The 23,997-nt window shown below is 44.9% G+C and overlaps 1 protein-coding gene across 1 annotated transcript in view; it reads right to left on the bottom strand.

The window, feature by feature from the left end:
- PRKCE (protein kinase C epsilon) overlaps positions 1 to 17,537 on the bottom strand; it is a 491,004-nt gene extending 473,467 nt beyond the window's left edge. Inside the window, exon 1 of the mRNA XM_040351558.1 lies at positions 16,595 to 17,537. Within this exon, the coding sequence (XP_040207492.1) occupies positions 16,595 to 16,942 (348 nt within the window). The 5' untranslated portion in view covers positions 16,943 to 17,537. The remainder of the gene's footprint in view (positions 1 to 16,594) is intronic.
- Between the last annotated feature and the right edge of the window lie 6,460 nt (positions 17,538 to 23,997).

Genomic DNA, 23,997 nt, shown 5'->3' with positions numbered 1-23,997 from the left:
GCATTCAGACACGGAGCCCCGACCTGGCCCCCACCCCCCTCTCTCCTAATTGACAGCAGCAGCCAATGGCGCCATTGCTGGGTCTCCGCCAATTAGCAGGGAGAAGTTACCATTTATTAAAAGGTCAGCAGCTGCCGTATTCGTAGGTGCTGGCTTTTAATATTTTTTGTTTAGGTGGACCTCCGCTTTAATGCGTAGAACGCATTAAAGCGGTGGTTCACCCTCAATAACAACATTCTAGCATTAAATTAGGCATAGTAGCGCGAGCTACAGTATGCCTTTATTTATTTTTTTGCCCGTACTCACTGTTTAATCCTATAGTGAAGATTCAGACTCCCCGCGGGGAATGGGCGTTCCTATCCAGAGGGAAGATGATTGACGGCCGGCTATGGCCGGCTATGGCACGTCACGCTCCCCGAAGATAGAAGGAGTAGGTCTCGGCTCTTCACGGCGCTATACGGCGCCTGCACACAGACTAGGCACAGGCGCCGTGAAGAGCCAAGTCCTATTTCGGCGATTTCGGGAGAAGCGTGACGCACCAGAGCTGGCCGTCAATCATCTTCCCTCTGGATAGGAACGCCCATTCCCCGCGGGGAGTCTGAATCTTCACTATAGGGTTAAACAGTGAGTACGGGGCAAAAAAATAAAATAAAAGGCATACTGTAGCTCGCGCTACTATGCTTAATTTAATGCTAAAAAAAAAAAAAAAAAAAAAAAAAAAAAACACACCTTTGACTTTATAATCCCTTTAAGTCCAGATGAATCTTCATCACTTAGAAGGGCTCATTCACACCAGTCTTTTTAGGCAACGTTGCCCAATGCAGTCCTAATACATAGAAAAAACAGAATAGGTTACATTTTTGCACGCCACGTTACGCCGTGCTGTTGTGAACTGCATTACATAGCAGTTAGTGGGCAATCAGCCGAAAATGTATTTGCGTCAGGCGCTTCATCTGGGGGCTGGCTGTCTCTTCCTGGTTCTGACAGCCGACTTACTTATAATTTCAGTTTCCATGAGTATATTTTTATGGATGGGAGTGCAATTTTACTTGATTTTTTATCAAACCTGAATTTACTACGCTACCAGAGGTTCCTTTACTTCTTCTCTTTGCGAGTGAGGTATGTACAGGATCTCTTAAAGGCACAGGAGCACTTTACAGGAGATGGTGGAGCACAGTTGTTAATATCAGGGGTCTCCAAACTTTCCAAGTATATCTTTTTTGGGGATATTTATTATAGCAAAAAGTAAAAAATATTGCATTTTTTTCAAAATTGCCGCTCTATTTTTGTTTATAGCGCAAAATATAAAAACCGCAGAGGTGATCAAATACCACCAAAAGAAAGCTCTATTTGTGGGGGAAAAAAAAGGACGCCAATTTTGTTTGGGAGCCACGTCGCACGACCGCGCAATTGTCAGTTAAAGCGACGCAGTGCGGAATCGCAAAAACTGGCCAGGTCCTTTACCTGCATAATGGTCCGGGTTTAGGTGGTTAAAATATATAAAAATACACATACACTAAATAAATGTAAAAATGTTGTCAGTAGGGCAGTGGATTGTGTCTATATATATTTATTTGTTTTTTTTAGTAGCTTTGGTGAAATATCAGGGAGAACCTGTACTGCACAGGGCGATTAGGGTGTGCCAAGGCATACACACCCCCATGCACACACCTAGGAAACAAGACTGTAACCTACAGCATGTGACAAGTTTAAACCAATCCCACTGGCTGTCAGAAAACACTGTGCAGGAAGTTCAGGAACATATAACCCGTCTGATCCAATGAGAAATGTTCTGTCTCGTGCTCTTTAATAAAGCCTTCTGCAATTGTTATAACTAGACTGGCGCTTCGGTGGCACACATACATAAGATTTCAATTCAAGTTAAAACAAATTTAAAGTCCGAAAAGCCAACTTTTGATTGGACTCCATGAATCATTGCCCATCTCAGCTTTCTGAACTGAAATAAGCAGCGTTTGCACAATCTATGATGGGAAGCAGATGATTACAGCTGCCAGTCCAGCACCCGACACCTCTGTGACCACAGCCTAAGAATACAATGCACGGCGTCCCTGCGGTCTGCTCATGTCCTCACTGGCCTCTTCTCATGTGTATACAGAAAGGCAGGAAGATCCAAGAAAGGTCACTTTCTGACATAAGGATTTCCTTCAACTCACGGCAGCCAGGGGTACAATGGCGGAGGGTGCAAAGGGTCATTTTTTTTTTTATTAAACGCAGACCGTCAAGTGGAATTCAAATGAACGCAGACAACATTTTCCTTCAGCCATTATTTTTGAAAGCAAGCTATTTAATGAATAATTATTTAATAACATTATAAGAAAAAGAGTGTTTAGTTAGTAAGAGGGAAAAAAAAAAAAAAAAAAAACACACACACAAATAAAAAAAAAAAAGGGGGAAAGTGGTGGGATTGCCATTATCAACGAATCAAATATGATACATTTGTTCTGTAAAAATGGCTGCCACAGGCGCCACCAGACACTTCTTGTCCATGAACTTTAAAGCCGCGTACACACGATCAATCCATCCGATGAGAACAGACCGATGGACCGTTTTCATCGGTTAACCGATGAAGCTGACTGATGGGCCGTCGCGCCTACACACCATCGGTTAAAAAAACGATCGTGTCAGAACGCGGTGACGTACTGAAAAAAAAACGAAGTTCAATGCTTCCAAGTAGGATTGTCCCGATACCGATACTAGTATCGGTATCGGGACCGATTCCGAGTATTTGCGGGAGTACTCGTACCCCCGATACCAAAATAGAATACCCCCCCCCCGCCGCCGCATCCCGCCGCTACGACGCATCCCCGCTTGGATAATACGGGCGGGGAACATTACAGCATTCATTTGAATAGCTGTAGTCTTTCCCGCCCGCCGCGTATAGACACTCCCCCTTGCTCGGGTGAACTGTCCAATCCCGAGCAAGGGGGAGTGTCTATACGCAGCGCGGCGCCAATCATTACAGCTATTCAAAGCTGTAATGTTCCCGCCCGTATTAAGCAGTCGGCGGCAGCGGGGATGTGGCGCGATTGAGGTAAGGGGGACAGGACATGGCTGCATATGGGGGACATTGCTGGATATGGGGGACAGGACATGGCTGCAAATAGGGGACATGGCTGGATATGGGGGACAGGACATGGCTGCAAATGGGGGACATGGCTGGATATGGGGGACAGGACATGGCTGCATATGGGGAGACATTGCTGCATATGGGGAGACATTGCTGCATATGGGGAGACATTGCTGCATATGGGGAGACATTGCTGCATATGGGGAGACATTGCTGCATATGGGGAGACATTTTAAAAAAGTATCGTATTCGGTATCGGCGACTACTTGAAAAAAAGTATCGGTACTCGTACTCAGTCCTAAAAAAGTGGTATCGGGACAACCCTACTTCCAAGCATGCGTCGACTTGATTCTGAGCATGCGTGGATTTTTAACCGATGGTTGTGCCTACTAACGATCGGTTTGTCCTATCGGTTAGGAATCCATCGGTTAAATTTAAAGCAAGTTGGCTTTTTTTTAACCGATGGTTAAATAACCTATGGGGCCCACACACGATCGGTTTTGACCGATGAAAACGGTCCATCAGACCGTTGTCCTCTGGTTAACCCATCGTGTGTACGAGGCCTAATAGAATAATAGCAGGATTACAACTTTTGACAGTTCAAGCAAAGAGGTTCTGTATAAGCACACCAGTCGATTTTGTAGTCTGTATTCTTCCTTATAGGCCTCATGCTCCTGGGCTATACAATGTACAATTTGGGTGTATTTCCCCACCTGGGAGCCACAGGTGCTGCATACAGCTACCCATAGATATCAAAGGATGTACATAGGGGTGTGTGTATGTGTATATATATCTCACATACATACATACATACACACACACACACACGAAGTCAGTGCCGATACCCATACATCACATAGAAAGTAAGGTTCCCGGGTGCTCGATCCACAGTCGCTGGCTGGGTAGAGTAATGAAGAAAAGAGGATTCGCACGCCGCTTGTTGCCCTTAAAAATTTGTAGTGTTTATTAACAAGCCACAGAAGACAAACGCAAATAGGAATAGTTGACGCGTTTTTCAGTCTATAGGGCCTTAGTCGTGACTAAGGCCCTATAGGCTGAAACGCATCAACAGTTCCTATTTGCGTTTGTCTTCTGTGGCTTGTTAATAAACACTACAAATGTTTAAGAGCAACAACCGGCGTGCGAATCCTCTTTTCTTCATTACATAGGTATACGCCAGTACTTGCGCACAGGGGCGGACTGACAACTCATGGGGCCCCCGGGCAATAAAAGATTATGGGGCCTCCCGGAGTTTACAGATGGCCACCACGCCAGGAGGCGGTGCAGCTAAAATCTTAGGATTTTCACATCAAAAGCATGTCGGTTTCGGACATATCAGGGAAAGATGTAAAAAAAAAAAAAAAAAAAAGTTTTTTACATACTGTCCCTGTTTTTATTGAGCCTGGCAACCCTGATGGGGCCCCCAAGTGGCATGGGGCCCTCAGGCAGTGCCTGAGAGCCCCAATGGTCAGTCCACCCCTGCTTGCGCAAACATGAACATGGGTACAGACACTCGACTTGCATCCATAAGAATGCGTATTTGCGCACGTACCAGCGCATACCACATGCAGACTTTTATTTCCATAGGCAGCTGTATGCAGAATTTTTGGCTCCCAGTTGGGGAAATACGACCACATTTTATTTTTATATTTAATAGCCCCAAAATTTACTGTATACTATATTAAATTTAACCACAGCATTCTCAACAAGAACACATCAGCTCTAAACAGCCCCCCAAAGTGGCTGAAATAAGAACGGTCAGTGCTGCCCATAGGCATGCGCAGGGGGTGTACCTGGGCATACCCTAATGACTACCGTGTGGTGTACATTTCCCCCTGCTGCCCTGACACGTGTCATTTACCGGCCACTTATTTTTCTGAACGTGCGCCGTGAGTGATTGGTACAGATCACTCCCTGTGTTCATTCATAAATGAAGCCAATCAGGCTTCAGTTTGTCAATGAACAGGAAGCTGCTCAGTACAGAGAATTTCCCATTCATTCACTGTCAAGTGCAGCTGAGGCTGCAGAGAAAGGGGCTGGTCCTCAACCCCCTTTCTCTGTTGCAAAAGTGAGACATCAGGTGTCTGTTTAGACCCCTGATATTTCACCAAAGCCCCCATTGGGGCACCTAAAAGAATTGTAAAACAATAAAAATTATAATAGATAGATAGATAGATAGATAGATAGATAGATAGATAGATAGATAGATAGATAGATAGATAGATAGATAGATAGATAGATAGATAGAGGCTAAAGTCACTTTTCGACTGGCTTTTTTTCTGACCGTCTTTTGATTTCTCAATCGCAGTTTGTCAGGTCGGGTGGCAGGATCACCCAGAGCTCAAATTTCACCCCATTCACAATAAATCGGCTAAAATTTGTTCACAAAGACCCCAAGCACTCTTCTGCTGATCAGCTAAAACTCTATCCAGCCCTCGTCATACATGGAGATTTTATGGATACAACAATATCTTTATCATGACGACAGATTTAGTAAAGTTTGCACACGTGACCAAGTTGGAAAGCCAAAATGTCTCCTCTGTACATGTGACGGGGCAGGGAGACTGAAGTGGAAGCTCTGCTGGGGCTCAAGGGTCTATATAATGGGTGCTCAACCTATGGTCCTCCAGCTGTTCCGGAACTACTAGTCCCATCCATAGGTGCCCGCAGCCATTAGGGCAGGGGTGTCCAAACTTTTTTCAAAGAGGGCCAGATTTCATGACGTGAACATGCGTGAGGGCCGACCATTTTGCCTGAAATTCTTTGAAACATTAAAATTTGGTCTAAGTGTGTTCATCTGAGCACCAATAGACTGCCCAACAAGAATTCTCTTGCCTTTGTGGCGGTGTGTGGTGAAGAGATGAGCTTGGGCGTGTTATTTGGATATACCGTATTTATCGGTGTATAACACGCACCTTCACTTTAAGAGGTAAGTTTCAGACAAAAAAATGTTTTTTTAATTAAGAACTGTGAAGCAAAATAAGGGTCAGTGCCCATGAATGCAGCCTCACCATTGCCATAAATGCAGCCTCACAAGTGCCATGAATGCAGCCTCACAAGTGCCATGAATGCAGCCTCACAAGTGCCATGAATGCAGCCTCACAAGTGCCATGAATGCAGCCTCACAAGTGCCATGAATGCAGCCTCGGATGGGACAGGGAGGGGGTGGTACGAGCGCCAACAGATTGCATACAGGAGAATCTCCTGTTTACACGGCAGTCTCTTTAATACAAAGTCTCGACTCCTATGATAGAAAGAACGATCATCCAATGGCAGCCCAGGAGACAGAACTTCCTATTACAGATGCCGCAGAGTAAACAGGAGATTCTCCTGTATGTAATCCTTGTGCCATCCGAGGCAGGGTCGATACATACAGTATATATCTTTTGTGGCCCTGGGGGGCCACAAAATATATATATATATCCAAATTACCAGGGGGGCCACATTAAACCAGAACGCGGGCCGCAATTGGCCCCAGGGCCGGACTTTGGACATGCCTGCATTAGGGTGTCCACGCCAAAGCTCAAACACACATGCCTTTCTCTGCACCCTCAGCTGCACGGGGCAGCGAATGAATGGCAAGTGCTCTGTGCGGAGCGGCTTCCTGTCCATTCACAAACCGACGCACAGTAAACAGTTTACTATGCTTCAGCAATGAATGGACACAGCGAGCGAGTGTTTTTGCGGTGTTCGTTTAGAAAAGAAACTATTTGAGGGCCAACAAGTAGGGGGAGAAGCCTGGGAGATACGGAAAATTGGAAACACACATGGCGATTAGGGTACACCCCCTGTGCACGCCTATGGTCCCATCATGCCTCTGCCTTTGGGAGTCATGCTTGTAACTGTCAGCTGCTTGCAATGCATCATAGGACTTGTAGTTCTGCAACAGCTGGAGGGCCACAGGCTGAGCATCCATGGCCTATAATCGGTGATGGCAAACCTTGGCACCCCAGATGGTTTGGAACTATCTTTCCCATGATGCTTGAGCAACGTGGGAAAGGTAGTTCCAAAACATCTGGGGGTGCCAAGGTTTGCCATCACTGGTCTATATGAACCGCTACAGAATAAAACAGAACAGCAATGATAATTCTATTTAAAAAGGAAGAACAAGTGGAAGGAAGGCGATTTCATGTAAAATGTTGGATTACACCAGGCAAATATCACAACAGGTGTCGGTGCCGATCCTGACCTCCCTGGGGCCCTAAGCAGAATGACATATCACATTAAAGTTGAGAAGCGGGGGGGGGGGGGGGGTGTGCTGTGGGCCGCTGCCGATAGTGACATGTCACATTAAAGATTGAAGTTGAGAAGCAGGGGGAGGGGGTGTTCGGCTGTCGGAAATTACATCCGACATTAAAGTGAGAAGCGGGGTGTGCTGACTTCTTATCTCTTCTCCCATGCAGCCAGCGAGTTGAGAAGCAGCGTGAGGGGCCGAAAGTGACTTCTCACCAGGTGGGGCCTCTAGTAATTTAGGGGGCCCTACAGTAAAACCTTGGTTTAAGAGTAACTCGGTTTGAGAGCGTTTTGCAAGACAAGCAACATTTAATACATTTTGACTTGATATACAAGCAATGTCTTGATATACAAGTAGCGTCACGTCACAACAGAGTATAAAAGAGAAGCACCTCTAAGTGTAGCAATATGGTTCCATTTAATGAAGGTACAACATTTAGCAACTCACATGGTTGATGATAAAAAGAGGCACATCTAAGTAAACAGGGATCCGGGGTAAAGCTGTCCACATAGACCGTCCTCCTCACCGCCATCCCTTCCACGCTGCGCTTCATGAGCGGTTCAAGCCTCAATTTCAGACTGCTCTACTGCAGGGTAGTCTTCCCTGCAGTAGACTGAAAGCGTGGGACAGCCGGCGGGCGGCGCAGAGGACGGTCTATGTGGACAGCTTTACCCTGGATCCCTGCATACTTAAGATGTGCCTCTTTTAATCAACAACCATGTGACTTGCTAATTGTTATACCTTCATTAAATGGAACCATATTGCTACACTTATGCCGCGTACACACGATCGGTCAAACCGATGAGAATAGTCTGATGGACCGTTTTCATCAGACCAAACCGATCGTGTGTGGGCCCCATCGGTTATTTATCCATAGGTTAAAAAAAAAAAAAAAGCAATGTTGTTTTAAATGTAACCGATGGATACCTAACCTATAGAAAAAAAAACGATCGTTTGTAGGTACGTCCATCGGTTAAAAATCCACGCATGCTCAGAATCAAGTTGACACATGCTTGGAAGCATTGAACTTCGTTTTTTTCAGCACGTCGTTGCGTTTTACGTCACCGCGTTCTGACACGATCGTTTTTTTAACCGATGGTGTGTAGGCACAACTGACCATCAGTCAGCTTCATCGGTTAACCAATGAAAACGGTCCATCAGACCGTTCTCATCGGATGGACTGATCGTGTGTGCATAGGGCTTTAGAGGCGCCTCTCTTCTCTTTTATACTCTGGAGCTCCTGCTGGATTTTGCTTCTAAATCACTTGTGGAAGCTTCCATTTGTGGATGGACATTTTATGGTTACACAACTTATCACATTGCTATAATCTTTTTATATGGACTATAAACTGAAGGACCCATGAATAAATGGTTGTGTAATGAGTTTCCATTAATTCTTATGGGGAAATTTGCTTTGATATACAAGTGCTTTGGATGACAAGCATGCTTCTGGAACGAATTATGCTCACAATCCAAGGTTTTACTGTATATTGGCAGGCCAACTTGCATCTCTCTCTATTGGTCCAGCAACACATGTGTACAGGAGACTCTGCATAGATTGGAAGCTTTGCTGGGACAGGGATTGATAGGAATAGTTATATACTGAGACAAATAAAAGGTTTTAATAAAAGGTAATGTGGCCGTTTTCAGCTATGTGCAAATTAGACACGCATCTTTCGAACATTCTGGAAACTCATTAGATTTGGGTTAATTTTGGGACTCACTTCAATGGGTTGAATTTGGAACACGGGCAATTAGAGTGCCAAAAAAATGGCACTTGGAGCCATAATATCAGGAAGATTGATGGAGCCCAGTATGCTGCGACTAGCAAGTTCCACTAGGCCATTCGTTTTTTGGTGGTCTAGTGCCTCAAGCAGCAGCTCAACCCTCTCCCATGTACGATGCAGAGGGCACAGGAGGACAAGCAGAAATGTGTGGCCAAGTCATTACCTCCACCAGCTGCAGATCTACAAATCCAACTATACCATACTTTCTATGTGTGCTGTAGATCCTGACCACAAATTACATTCTACAATGAATTATTGGGGGGGGGGGGGGGGGAACAGCAATTTCTATCCTCATTTGATTGGGTTCGTTTTATGATTGTTCGTTTTCTAGGGTGTTCCGAAAACAAATTGGCACTCAAGAGTGCTAGGAGATGGCACTTTGACACCTGGGAGTGGGATCAGAACATCAAAAAGTTTAATGGAGCCCAGTACACTAGAACTTGTAGCTCCACCAGGAGTAAGAGCAGGAATGTTTAGATATGTCATTCCCCACCAGCAGATCTACAACATGTGTCAAACACACTGCCCCAGGGGCAGAATTCAGCACGCCAGGCCATTTCATGTGGCCCTCGCACCTCTCCTGCAACTACGGCACCCCCCTCATCTCCAAAATGTCTCAGCAGTTGGCAACAGAGAGGACAGAACGCTTTCTACAGATCCTGTGCTGGTGCAGCTCAATCCCCAGTTTCTTTCTTGAAGCAGAACAAGGTAAGGAGGGTGCACTGTGATAAAAGAGAGAGTGGGGGTCTCTTGACTTGATGGTGGGGTTCTCTGGACATCAAGTCTAATGACAGTTTTTCACGACGTGAAAAAACAACAAGAAAAAATAAATAAATAAAATAGAGCAGGTTCTAAAAAAAAACACGGCATTTTTCTCGTCATGAAAAACGGTCGTGTGTACGTGGCATTACAGATATAACTGGCCCTTAAGGGCAACCAAAATGCTGATGTGGTCCACAATGAAATTATGTTTGACACCCCTGATCTACAAGTTCAATAGTACAATGCTGCTTATGTGCACTGTAGGTCCAAACCTCAAATAGTGTCCTGCAATCAACTTTTGGGATAAAATTATTTCTATCCTCATTTGATTGGTTTGGATTTTTGAATGTTTTGGGAACAGAACAAAAAAAAAGGACAAATTGGTAATCAAAGCGCCTGGAGATGACATTTGTAACTGCTGGGATTTGTACTGTGGCTTCACCAGCACACACATAGGGAAGTTGGCCATCAGTTGTTCTTTTTGGCAGCCTAGTGTCTCCAGCAGCAGATCACCCCTCCATCATCAATGCCACCCACCCCCAAAAGAAGGACACAGGAGGAACATGAATGTGAAGCCCAGCCAATCCCCACCAGCTGAAGAGTCCAACAATACCATGCTGTAAAATTACCCCATTTTTTTAGTTTGGCAGTTATTTCCTTACAGTTTGAGTACTGGCAGCGATCCCAACCTAAATATGGCGGCTGATGCCCGCGATCTCCAAGGTTCAGAGCTGGGCGGTCCCGGATGTTATGTACTGTTATAAGAGTGGCGAGTCAGCACGCCGCTCGTGCCCCTGGAAGAAGTCATTCGTGTGACGAAACGGCGTAGGGAGGAGCGGCGTGCCGACGTCACCACGATCCACGCTCTCTACCCGGAAGGACGAGCGGACAGCAGAGCCGGCCGGCTAATATTGTTTATCGCACTTTTTAACCTACATACATGTGAGTGTATTACCATTTTATATTAAATACTTTAAAACGATATCACACCATGTCAGTGTTTTTCTCCTCTGGGTTACATCTATGGAGAAAGATGGTCTGATATAGAAGATTGGTGAAACGGGAGAGAGAGTGAAAGTTTATCCAGGATCCCTATTGACCTATGTGTTTACATGCCCGATTTATTTCTTGCTCTGGTAAGCAGTTGGTACATAAGTGGTGGAGGATTCTGTCATCTAATTCACAAGATTTTGCCTGGATATCTAGCTTCACCTATTCGGAGAACTTTCTGTCACTCCCTGCAATCTTCTGTGATACATCCTATATGGACTTTTGCACAACTTTTTTCAGTTTAATGCACTGGGGTTTTGTGTGCACATAGCATAATTGAATGTTTATGTTGGTTCAATTTGCAGCGCAGCTTTTCTTTATAATTCTATTCTTGTGTGTATCTGACATATAAGCTGCAGCAGCCTTTTTTATATTTTTATTTTTTATTTTTATTTTATTTTATTTTTATTATTTTTTTTTTTTTTTTTTCATGTTTAGTATTATTTTTTCACATTATTTTTATAGTATCATTACTATTTCACTCTTTTTAGACCTGCGCAGTATCTTCCATTATATAATACCATGCTGCCGCCTATGTGTGCTACAGGTCCTGTCCTCAAATAGCATTCTACAACATAATTTTTGGGGTAAAACTATTTCTATTATCACATTATTGGGTTGGATTTTGGAATGTTTTGGGAACACCCTGACAGAAGATCAAACTGATAATCAGAGTGCTTGGAGGCGACACTCGGGACCCCAACATTAAGAAGGAAAGGGAATAACTGCTCCAGGTGGGTGTGTTGGGAAAATCAGCAACGGTTCAGGAAATCAAGGGTGCTGGCAATGCACGAAGCAATCGATATAAGGAAAGACGGGATGGACAGCCGCACTCCGAAAAAAACATAAGGTTGTCTTTATTGTAAAAAAATTTATATAAAAAAAAAAAAAATGCACTACAAAACAAGCAGAAAACAGCCTACACATTTCACACTCCAATTAGTGCTTAGCCATGACTAAGCACTAATTGGAGTGTGAAACGCGTAGGCTGTTTTCCCTGTGTTCTGCTTGTTTTGTAGTGCATTTTTTACAATAAAGACAACCTTATGTTTTTTTTCGGAGTGCGGCTGTCCATCCCGTCTTTCCTTATATAAATTTCAACATTTAGAAGGCTGATGAAGCCCAGTACGCTGGGACTTGTAGCTCCACCAACAGTAAGAGCAGGAATGTGTCATTCTCCACCAGCTGAAGATTTACAAGTCCAATCGTAAGATGATACTTATGTGTGCTATAGGTCCAGACCACAAACAGTGGGGTACAATTTCTGTCCTCATTTCATTGGGTTTAATTTTGGAATGTTTTAGGAACACCCTGACAAAGAAAAAGGTCAAACTGGTAATCAGAGTACCTGGGGATGACACTGATACTTGGGACCAAAGCGCTGTGCAGGACTGTTGGCGCTATATAAATCCTGTATAACAACAACAACAACAACAACATCAAGAAGGCCATTGGAGCCCAGTAAGCTGGGACTTGTAGCTCCACCAGGAGTGAGAATGTGTAACTGTCATTTCCCACCAACAGAAGATCTACAAAACCAAATGTAAACCATTTCTATCCTCATTTCATTGGGTTGGATTTTGCAAACTCCCTGCAAAAAGGTCAAACTGGTAATCACTCTGTCACCTCCAGGTACTCTACCTGGAGGTGACACTTGGGACCAAAGCAATGAGCAAACTGTTGGCGCTATATAACTACGCTGGGACTTGTAGCTTCACCAGGAGCAAGCGGAATGTGTGCATATGTCATTCCCCACCAGCTGAAGAAGATCTACAAGTCCAAAAATAAGAGGATACTTATGTGTGCTATAGGTCCAGACCGCAAATAGAATTCTACGATCAATTTTTGGATACAACTATTTCTATCCTCATTTCATTGTGTTGGATTTTGTAATGTTTTAGGAACGCCCTGACGAAAAAAAAAAAAAAAAAAAAAAAAAAAAAGGTCAAAGTGGTAATCTGGACATTTGGAGGCGACACTTGGGACAAAAGCAAAGAGCAAACGATTGGCACTATATAAAACATGTATAATAATATTAATAGCAACATCAAGAAGGTTGACAGAGCCCAGTACGCTGGGACTTGTAGCTCCACCAGGAGTAATAACAGGAATGTGGGGAAGATCTACAAGTCCAATAGTAAACAATTTCTATCCTCATTTCATTGTGTTGGTTTCTGTAATGTTTTAGGAACACCCTGACAAAAAGATCAAACTGGTAATCGGAGTATCAGGAGATGACGATTGGTGCTATATAAATCCTGTATAATAACAACAAGGCTGATGGAGCCCAGTACGCTGGGACTTGTAGCTCCACCAGGAGTAAGCGGAATGTGTGCTTAGGTCATTCCCCACTAGCTGAAGATCTACAAGTCCAATAATAAAAAGATGATACATATGTGTGCTATAGGTCCAGACCGCAAATAGAATTCTACAATCAATTTCATGGATACCATACAACTATTTCTGCCCTCATTTCATTGTGTTGGATTTTGTAATGTTTTAGGAACACCCCGACAAAAAAGGTCAAACTGGTAATCAGAGTACCTGGAGATGACACTTGGGACTAAAGCAATGAGCCAACGATTGGCGCTATATAAAACCTGTATAATAATATTAATAACATCAAGAAGGTTGATGGAGCCCAGTATGCTGGGACTTGTGCTCCACCAGGAGTAATGTCAGGAATGTGGGGTCATGAAATTCCCCACTAGCTGAAGATCTACAAGTCCAATAATAAGATGATACATATGTGTGCTATAGGTCCAGACCACAAACTTGATTGATTATACGATCAATTTTTGGATACAACCATTTCTGTCCTCATTTCTTTGGGTGGGATTTTGTAATGTTTTAGGAACACCCTGACAATAAAAGGTCAAAGTGGTAATCAGAGTATTTGGAGAGGACACTTGGGACCAAAGCAATGAGCAAATATAATTCCTGTATAACAAGGTTGATGGTAGGGTTGCCACCTCATCCCTTTAAAACAGAACACATATGAATTACACAGGTTCTGAGGCTAATTTAATGCAGGTAAGGCACCAAATGAGTCTAATTACCACCTTAATTAGCCACAGAACCTGTGCAATTAGTATGTGTCCTGTTTTAAAGGGATGAGGTGGTAACCCTAGTTGATGGAGCCCAGTATGCTGGGACTTGTAGCTCCACCAGAAGTAATAGGAATATGTCATTCCCCACCAGCAGAAGATTTACAAGTCCAATAGTAAACACATTATATCCTCATTTCATTGTGTTGGATTTTGTAATGTTTTAGGAACACCCTGACAAAAAAAAAAGAAGGTCAAAGTGGTAATCAGAGTACCTGGAGATGACACTTGGGACCAAAGCAATGAGCAAACGATTAGCGCTATATAAATCCTGTATAACAAGGTTGATGGAGCTCAGTACGCTGGGACTTGTAGCTCCACCAGGAGTAATAACAGGAATGTGGGGTTATGTAATTCCCCCACCAGCAGAAGATCTACAAATCCAATAGTAAACATTTTCTATCCTCATTCTATTGGGTTGGATTTTGTAATGTTGTAGGAACACCCTGACAAAAAAGGTCAACGTGGTAATCAGAGTACCTGGAGATGACACTTGGGACCAAAGCAATGTGCCAACGATTGGTGCTATAAAAATCCTATATAACAATAACAACAACAAGGTTGATGGAGCCCAGTACGCTGGGACTTGGAGCTCCACCAGGAGTAATGTCAGGAATGTGGGGGTATGTTATTCCCCACTAACTGAAGATCTACAAGTCCAATAAGAAGATGATACATATGTGTGCTAGAAGTCTAGACCACAAACAGATTTCTACGATCAATATTTGGATACAGCATTTTCTGTCCTCATTTCATTGTGTTGGATTTTGTAATGTTTTAGGAACACCCTGACAAAAAAGGTCAACGTGGTAATCACAGTACCTGGCGATGACACTTGGGACCAAAGCAATGCGCCAACGATTGGCGCTAAATAAATCCCATATAACAACAACAAGGTAGATGGAGCCCAGTAACCTGGGACTTGTAGCTCCACCAGGACTAATAACAGGAATGTGGGGTTATGTCATTCCCTACTAGCTGAAGATCTACAAGTCCAATAGTAAACAATGTCTACCTCATTTCTTTGGGTTGGATTTTGTAATGTTTTAGGAACACCCTGACAAAAAAGGTCAAAGTGGTAATCAGAGTACCTGGAGATGATACTTGGGACCAAAGCAATGAGCAAACAATTGGCACTATATAAAACCTGTATAAGAATATTAATAGCAACATCAATAAGGTTGATGGAGCCCAGTACGCTGGGACTTGTAGCTCCACCAGGAGTAATAGGAATATGTCATTCCCCACCAGCAGAAGATTTACAAGTTCAATAGTAAACAATTTCTATCCTCATTTCATTATAATGTTTTAGGAACACCCCGACAAAAAAAAAAAGGTCAAAGTGGTAATCAGAGTACCTGGAGATGACACTTTGACACTTGGGACCAAAGCAATGAGCTAACAAATGGAGCTTTATAAATCCTGTATAACAACAAGGTTGATGGAGCCCAGTACGCTGGGACTTGTAGCTCCACCAGGAGTAATAACAGGAATGTGGGGTTATTTCATTCCCTACTAGCTGAAGATCTACAAGTCCAATAGTAAACAATTTCTATCCTCATTTCTTTGTGTTGGATTTTGTAATGTTTTACGAACACCCTGACAAAAAAAGGTCAAAGTGGTAATCAGAGTACCTGGAGATCACACTTGGGACCAAAGCAATGCGCCAACGATTGGCACTATATAAATCCTATATAACAACAACAACGTTGACAGAGCCCAGTACGCTGGGACTTGTAGCTCCACCAGGAGTAATAACAGGAATGTGGGGTTATGTCATTCCCCACTAGCTGAAGATCTACAAATCCAATAGTAAACAATTTCTATCCTCATTTCTTTGGGTTGGATTTTGTAATGTTTTAGGAACACCCTGACAAAAAAGGTCAAAGTGGTAATCAGAGTACCTGGAGATGACACTTGGGACCAAAGCAATGAGCAAACAATTGGCACTATATAAAACCTGTATAAGAATATTAATAGCAACATCAAGAAGGTTGATGGAGCCCAGTACACTGGGACTTGTAGCTCCACCAGAACTAATAACAGGAATGTGAGTATCAGAGTACCTGGAGATGACACTTGGGACCATGACAACAATGAGGACTGATGGAGCCCAGTACGCTGGGACTTGTAGCTCCACCGGGAGTAATAACAGGAATGTGGGGTTATGTCATTCCCTACTAGCTGAAGATCTACAAGTCTAATAGTAAACAATTTCTATCCTAATTTTTTGTGTTGGATTTTGTAATGTTTTAGGAACAACCTGACAAAAAAAGGTCAAAGTGGTAATCAGAGTACCTGGAGATGACACTTTGACACTTGGGACAACAATGAGGGTTGATGGAGCCCAGTACACTGAGCCATGTATCTCCACCAGGCCACATCTAGGGTATCTATCAGTTGTAGATCACCCCTCCATCCTCAATGCTCCCCCACAGGAGGAAGCAGAGGGATGTGTGGCCGTGTCAATCCCCACTAGAGGATTTCCTCCACACTCCAGCAGTATAACAATAGGCTTAAGGCCATGTGTGTGCAGCCCAGGCAAGCCTTGCCCCATCTGTCTTACCCAATCCTCGAAGTGCCGGCTCCCATTCTGCAGGAGATCCTCGAACTGGATGGTACAATTGGCCACAAAGTCATCGTAGCCGATGGGGGCATCGTGGAAGACGGCCAGCTCGATCTTCCTGCCATTGCAGACGTCGGTGGAGAAGTCATCGTGCCAGGCTGGGCTGTTGGTCTTCTGCTTGGTGGAGGTCTGGCCGATCCTTGAGTCGTCCACATTGACGGCGATGTAGGGGTCCAGAAGGAAGGTCTGGGGTCGGGGCCCCACCGCGTGCCTCAGGGACCAAGCTGTGGGCTTCAGGTTGACAGCCTCGCAGATCCTGATCTTCAGCAATCCATTGAAGACCACCATGGCGAGCGAGGGGTTAACAGGGGGAGGGGGGGCGAGATACACCACCTCTCAGCTTGCAGCGATCGATGGAGATCCGATGGGATCTGCCTGCTCTCTTTCCTTGCGACTCCCACTCAATCCAGGGCTGATTTCTAACGGAAAACAAGGGGGACGTCCTCCTCCTCCTCTTGCAGCTTGCAAGGGCTCTGGAGATCCTCATGTAATCCCGGCCGGGTGGAGAGGAGGGGGGGTTACTGCTGACTCCTCTCTCTCCCCCTGTCTTCTCTCTCTACCTACCGTCTCAGCTGATCCATGCAGCAGCCGCCGCCGCCGAAGTCCTCCTTCGGGTCCGAGGTCAACACAGCCAATCCTCCTCCGCGCACAACACAGCACGGCCAAAAAAAGCAGGGAGCTCACATCCGCATCAGGACTGGGGTCACCTCCCCAGGGACGCGTCCAGCTGCTCCCATGCAATATACATGAGCCTGGGCTGGGCCGGCTGCAGAAAGCCTTGGATCCCGTGTGCAGGTTCCTGCTGGATGGCTGGCAGGCTGCTGCTGCCTAAAGAGCTTGTTGGTGCTGATCAGCAGCGACACCCAACCCCTCCTCCTCCTCCTCCTCTCTCCTTGTAATGCAGGAAATGCACAGAAGACGTCAGAGTGTGCTGCTGACACATACAGGCAATGGAGGCTTCAGCAGCTCCTACCTAGCAATGTGTGTATAGGGGGGGCTTGTCCCTGGCTGGCTCACATATCAGGCAACAGCAGGCCACTTTCACTACCTCTCTGATCAGGTATGCAATTTCCTCTGCCAGGGAAGCAGGACACTGTGTTGTAGCAATCATCAAAACAAAATGATACAATGTTGCTGACATTTTGGAATGCAAAACTTAATATTTGTGTATTTTATATATATATGTGTGTTAATATTTCTGTCTCTATATCTGTATTTATATCAGTGTGTTTATATTTACATCTTATGTATCAGGTTTGACATTTCCTCTGGGGAACTGTGTTCTGCCAAGGATCAAAAAATGATACAATTTTGCTGATCTGTTGGAATGCAAAATTTTATATTTGTGCATTTATTAAAATCTGTGTATTTATTAATATCTGTGTAATACTATTTGTATATTTATTAGTGCTGTCAAACGATTACAATTTTTAATCGCGATTAATCGCATTAATGTCATAGTTAACTCACGATTAATCTATCTAATTTATGACGAATTTCCCCACAAATATCGCACAATTCTGCAAGTGATTATAATTTATTATCGCTGTTTTCTAGCTGATCTAAAACCATTTTTGACATAAAGGGACACTTTTGGACAATCTACAGTTTTTCAGGCAGAAAGAAAGGTTTTTATTATATAAAAGTACATGTAGGGCACTGGCCAGACCACTAGGGACAAGGAGGGTGTGTATTTTTTACATACAGTACTGTAATCTATAAGATTACAGTATACTGTGTGTAATGTGTTTGTTTACTTTTTTGAATTTGGCGCCGTTCTCCGCTCCCGTGCGTCGTAACGTCGCAGGGAACGGAGATCGGCGGCACACAGGCACTGTGAATCGAGCGAGGAGGACCCGCCGAGCGAGGAGGACCCGCCAAGCGAGGAGGACCCGCTCGATCACACAGCGGGGTGGCATCGCTGGATCCAGGGACAAGGTGAGTAACGTGCCTGTGAATCCAGCGAGAAGGTAAGCCGCGCCGCGCCGCTGCACACTCTGCACGTCCACCCCCGTTAATCGCGCGATAAAAATATTGACGGCGTTAACATGGGTTTGCGTTAACGCCGTTAATATCACGTTTAACGCACAGCCCTAATATTTATATCTGTGTATTTATATTCGGGTATTTATATATTATCCTATGTATCAGGAAATATGATGTAGCGATATTGCTGATCTGTTGGGATGCAAAACTTTATATTTGTGCATTATTATTTATATGTATGTGTAGCGCTACCCCCCGAAGGAGCCGCTGGTTGTTGTTGGGATCGGCGTATTAAGTTACCTCAATGATGTCTAGGGGTGTAGCTGATGAGTACAGTAGCATAGGGTAGTGAGCGAATGTCCAGTGAATGAAGAAAGGTTTTCAAATGCTTTATTTTCGGCCCAACATAGCCAACATCAGCATGGAATAGGAAGGAAAGGTTGATGAAGCAATAGAGAACTTTGTAGTATCAGGCCTCGTACACACGGCCGAGGAACTCGACGTGCCAAACACGTCGAGTTCCTCGGCGAGTTCAGGGATGAAGCCGCCGAGGAGCTCGGCGGGCCGCCTTCTCCCATAGAACAACGAGAAAATAGAAAACATGTTCTCTATTTTCTCGACGAGTTCCTCGGCGGCTCCATCGGGCCAAAAGCGTACAGACGACAGAGTTTCTCGGCAGAATCCGGCTCTCACCGAGTTTCTCGCCGAATTCTGCCGAGAAACTCTGTCGTGTGTACGAGGCCTCAGGCCTGGATATGAGCCGAGCAATTCTGCTCTCAGTAGTACAGTAGTAGTAGATACAGTTTGTCGCCACTCTAGCCAGAGTGGGTGAAGTGCCTCCGGACAGACTTCTGCCACAAGCCTGGCAGCCGAAGTGTCACTTTAGATTGCTGGCTTCCGACAGTCGCATACAGCGCGTCACGAGTTGCCAAAAGAAGCCGAACGTCGGTGCGGCTCTATACTGCGCCTGCGCGCCGACGTTCGGCTACTTTCGGAAAATCATGACGCGATAGATGCGACCGTCGGAAGCCCGTCAATCAAGAAGGAACGCCCAGACCCGAAGACCATACCCGGAAACGGCGGAGAAGATCGCTCTCTAAAACGGTAAGTACTGCTTCGTTTTTAAAAAAACTAGCCGATTCCCCTTGACAAAATGAGCACCAATCTAATCTTAAAGCGGGGGTTCACCCTATAAAATAAAAACATTTTTTTTTTTCTTCTAGCCTAAAATTCGGCATTGTAGCGCGAGCTACAGTATGCCGGTCTTAATTTTTTTATCGCCGTACTCACAGTGTAATCGTACATAGTAGATTCCGACTGCCCACGGGGAATGGGCGTTCCAATCCAGACGGAAGGTGATTGACGGCCGGCTCTGGCGCGTCACGCTTCTCCGGAAATAGCCGAAATAGGCTTGGCTCTTCACGGCGCCTGCGCATAGTCTGTGCGCAGGCGCCGTGAAGAGCCGAGACCTACTCCGGCTGTCTTCGGGGAGCGTGACATGCCAGAGCCGGCCGTCAATCACCCTCCCTCTTGAAAGGAACGCCCATTCCCCGCGGGCAGTCAGAATCTACTATGTACGATTACACTGTGAGTACGGCGATAAAAAAATTAAGACCGGCATACTGTAGCTCGCGCTACAATGCCGAATTGTATGCTAAAATGTTGTTCTGCAGGGTGAACCACCGCTTTAATTTTTTTTTTGTGGGTGAACTCCCGCTTTAAGTTTTGCATTCCATCAAATCAGCAAAATTGTATCATTTTTTGATCCTTGGCAGAACACAGTTCCCCAGAGGAAATGTCAAACCTGATACATAAAAACACTAATATAAATACAGATATAGATACAGAAATATTAACACACATATATATATATATAAAATACACAAATATTAAGTTTTGCATTCCAAAATGTCAGCAACATTGTATCATTTTGTTTTGATGATTGCTACAACACAGTGTCCTGCTTCCCTGGCAGAGGAAATGGCATACCTGATCAGAGAGGTAACTAAGTTAGATTCCCCTAGACAAAATGAGCACGAATCTAATCTTAACATTTTTTTTGTGGGTAAACCTTCACTTTAAAGTGGAGGTTCACCCAAAAAATACATTTTTAACATTACATTCAGCCAGGGCTGGACCGGGACAAAAATTTGGCCCTGGACTTCATCCAGACTGGCCCACTTTGACAGGTCTCTCCCATGGCGGCCGGACAACTCCCGCACCCCGCCGGCCACCCAAGCCCCCTCTCCCCCTTCACTAGCTACTAGCCGTTCTACTTTATTAGAGTAGAGCAGCTGGTGCTGGTACTCTTATAGGCAGTACCAGTGGGGAAGCTAGACATTATTTCACCCAGGGCAAAGAATCAGTTTGGTGCCCCCCCCCCCCCCTTATGGGACAAGATTAGGCAGAAGTGAAAAACTCCCAGGCCATAGCTGTTGAGTCATCTGTCTGTCTCCTCCCCCCATGCTCCTCTGTCCTCTCCCTGCTTCTTTGTCCCCCCAGGTGAGCGCTGCGGGGAGGAAGAGGAGGTGAGCGCTGCAGGGAGGGAGAGACAGAGGAGCGGAGGGGGGCAGCGGTCCGCTGTCACTGAAGCCGGCCCACTGAGCCATCGGCCCACTGGGAAACTCCCTGTAGTCCCAATGGTCAGTCCATCCCTGCATTCAGCCGAGTTGTCCTAATGACAATCTGTTGTTTTTTTTTTCCCATACATGCCGACTTTCACCGCCGCTTCCGGGTATGTCTTCTGCGGGACTGGGCGTTCCTAATTGATTGACAGGCTTCCGACCGTCGTATACTGCGCGTCACGAGTGGCGCCGTATAGAGCCGCACCGACGTTCGGCTTCTTTCGGCAACTCGTGACGCGCTGTATGCGACGGTCGGAAGCCTGTCAATCAGATAGGAACGCCCAGTCCCGCAGACGACATACCCGGAAGCGGCGGTGAAAATACGGTATGTACGGGGATAGAATAAAAAAAAAACAGCTGATTGTCATTAGGACAACTCGGCTGAATGTAATGTTAAAAATTTATTTTTGGGTGAACCTCCGCTTTAATATCTGTGTAATACTATTTGTATATTTATATCTGTGTATTTATATTCATATTTGGGTATTTATATATTATCCTATGTATCAGGAAATATGATGTAGCGATATTGCTGATCTGTTGGGATGCAAAACTTTATATTTGTGTATTTATATTTATATTTGTGCATTATTATTTATATGTGTGTATTTATATATTATCATAATTCAAAAAAATATACAATATTGCTAATCTGTTGCAATGCAAAACTTTATATTTGTGTATTTAGAATTGTATTTATATATTTATATTTGTGCATTGCTATTTATATGTGTGTATTTATATATTATCATAGATCAAAAAAATATACAATATTGCTAATCTGTTGCAATGCGAAACTTTATATTTGTGTATTTAGAATTGTATTTATGTTTGTGTGTTTATATTTGTATTTTATGTATCAGGTTTGACATTTTCACTGGAGAACTGTGTTCTGCAAAGACCCCTTTCACACTGGGCAGGGCCGGATTCCTGACAAGGCCTCGGGGCGGCAGTGGGTGCAGAGGCGGCGCCGCGGCAACAGGGGGGGGGGGGTGAAAAAATCCTGTCGTCCCGGCCGGTCTGTATTGAGAAAAGCATCCGCCTCTTGTCTCGTCACATATGGCTACCCATCACAGTTTGCTCCGGAAGTGACGTTTCGCTGAAAAGTTTCGCACTGCGCATGCACGATGCCACCATATGCGTTCCAACACTTTTACGACTAAACAGCACACTAAGACCATGATGGTTAACCAAATGTGACAAATCACCCCCATCTTGCTACACTCCGCACTCCTCCACCCTAAGGATACAGTGAGAAGGGGACAAGCGGACATCTTTGTACACCCCCCCCCCCCCCCCCCAGAGTTTTACATTTTACACCTATTTATTACAGTAAACTGAGGCTCTATAGTGAAATACAGTACCTAGAACTCTGTCTGAATGGGGGGGGGGGGGGGCTCAGAAGCCCCCTATGTGATGGTGTGTGGGGGGGGGGGGGGGGAATTGGAGGACCCGGCCTTGGAGCGTCAAAGGGAGTAAATCCGGGCCTGACACTGGGGTGTTTTTCAGGCGCTTTATCGTTAAAAAAAAGCGACTGTAAAGCGCCTGAAAGAAGCTGCATCTGCAATCCCAATGTGAAAGCCCAAGTTTTTTAAAGCCAAAGCGCCTGCAAAATGCCCCAGTGTGAAAGGGGTCTTAGCGGAGCTTTACCAGCGTTTTTCGGGCACTTGCAGAGTGAAAGGGCTCTGAAAGCACTCTGGCTTTCACATTGGGATTGCAGAAGAGGCTTCTTTCAGGCGCTTTACAAACGATTTTTTTTAACGCCAAAGCACCTGAAAAAAAAAACAGTGTGAAAGGGGTCTCAGGATCAAAAAAATGATACAATGTTGCTGATCTGTTGCAATGCAAAACTTTATATAAAGCCCAAGAAGAAGTTTTATGATGACAAAATGCAGTGGGTGTTGCTATGGCGCGTGACATCATCGCGCACAGTGATCGCAGCCATCTTGTTGGTTTGAGACGTTTTCAATTACTGATGACATGTCTCTTTTAGTGTGAATATTGTAAGGGTATGGAGTTTGTAATAAATGTGATCAGCATTAACTATGAACACGCTAAGTATGCTCTTAAAGCGGAGTTCTACCCAAAAGTGGAACTTCCTCTCATTTTATGCCTCCCTCCTGCCGGTGCCAATTTGGCACCTTTCTGGGGGAGGGGGGACAGCATACCTGTCTTTCACAGGTATGCTTTCCCCACTTCCGGGAGCCTCAGCTGCGGGTATTGACGTCACTGTTGGGGCCCCCTTCTCCTCGCCCTGTCGCCAGGCCAGTGGGTGAGAGGAGTGGAGCCTCGCGCATGTGCAGTAGGGTTCCCGGCGTGAAGCCGAAAGGCTACACGGCCGGGTTCCCTAACTTGTAATGGAGGCAGCAACACCCGACAGCTGATGGAAACATCGGCTGTGGTGCCGACATCGCTGGACTCCAGGACAGGTAAGTGTCCAATTATTAAAAGTCAGCAGCTGCAGCGGTGGGCGGACCTCCACTTTAAAGTATTACTAAACCCAGGACTCTGCATTCAATATATCTGGTCTCCCACAGTACACAGAGCATGGAAATGCAATCGTATAAGGAAATATAAACTGCTAAATACCTTTTCTCATCAGCAGTACATAGCAGTCTTGTGACTATCGGAGTATGGTTAAAGCTGGTAGGAGGAGTTTTCGTTCTCCTCTGATTGTCCTATGAGGTTGAAGAAACCAAGACCTTCTCTCTGGACATTGCTGATTGGCCCGGT

Source organism: Rana temporaria, chromosome 4 (assembly GCF_905171775.1).
Source record: "Rana temporaria chromosome 4, aRanTem1.1, whole genome shotgun sequence".
Classification (NCBI taxonomy): domain Eukaryota; kingdom Metazoa; phylum Chordata; class Amphibia; order Anura; family Ranidae; genus Rana; species Rana temporaria.
This window is presented reverse-complemented; position numbering and strand designations above follow the sequence as displayed.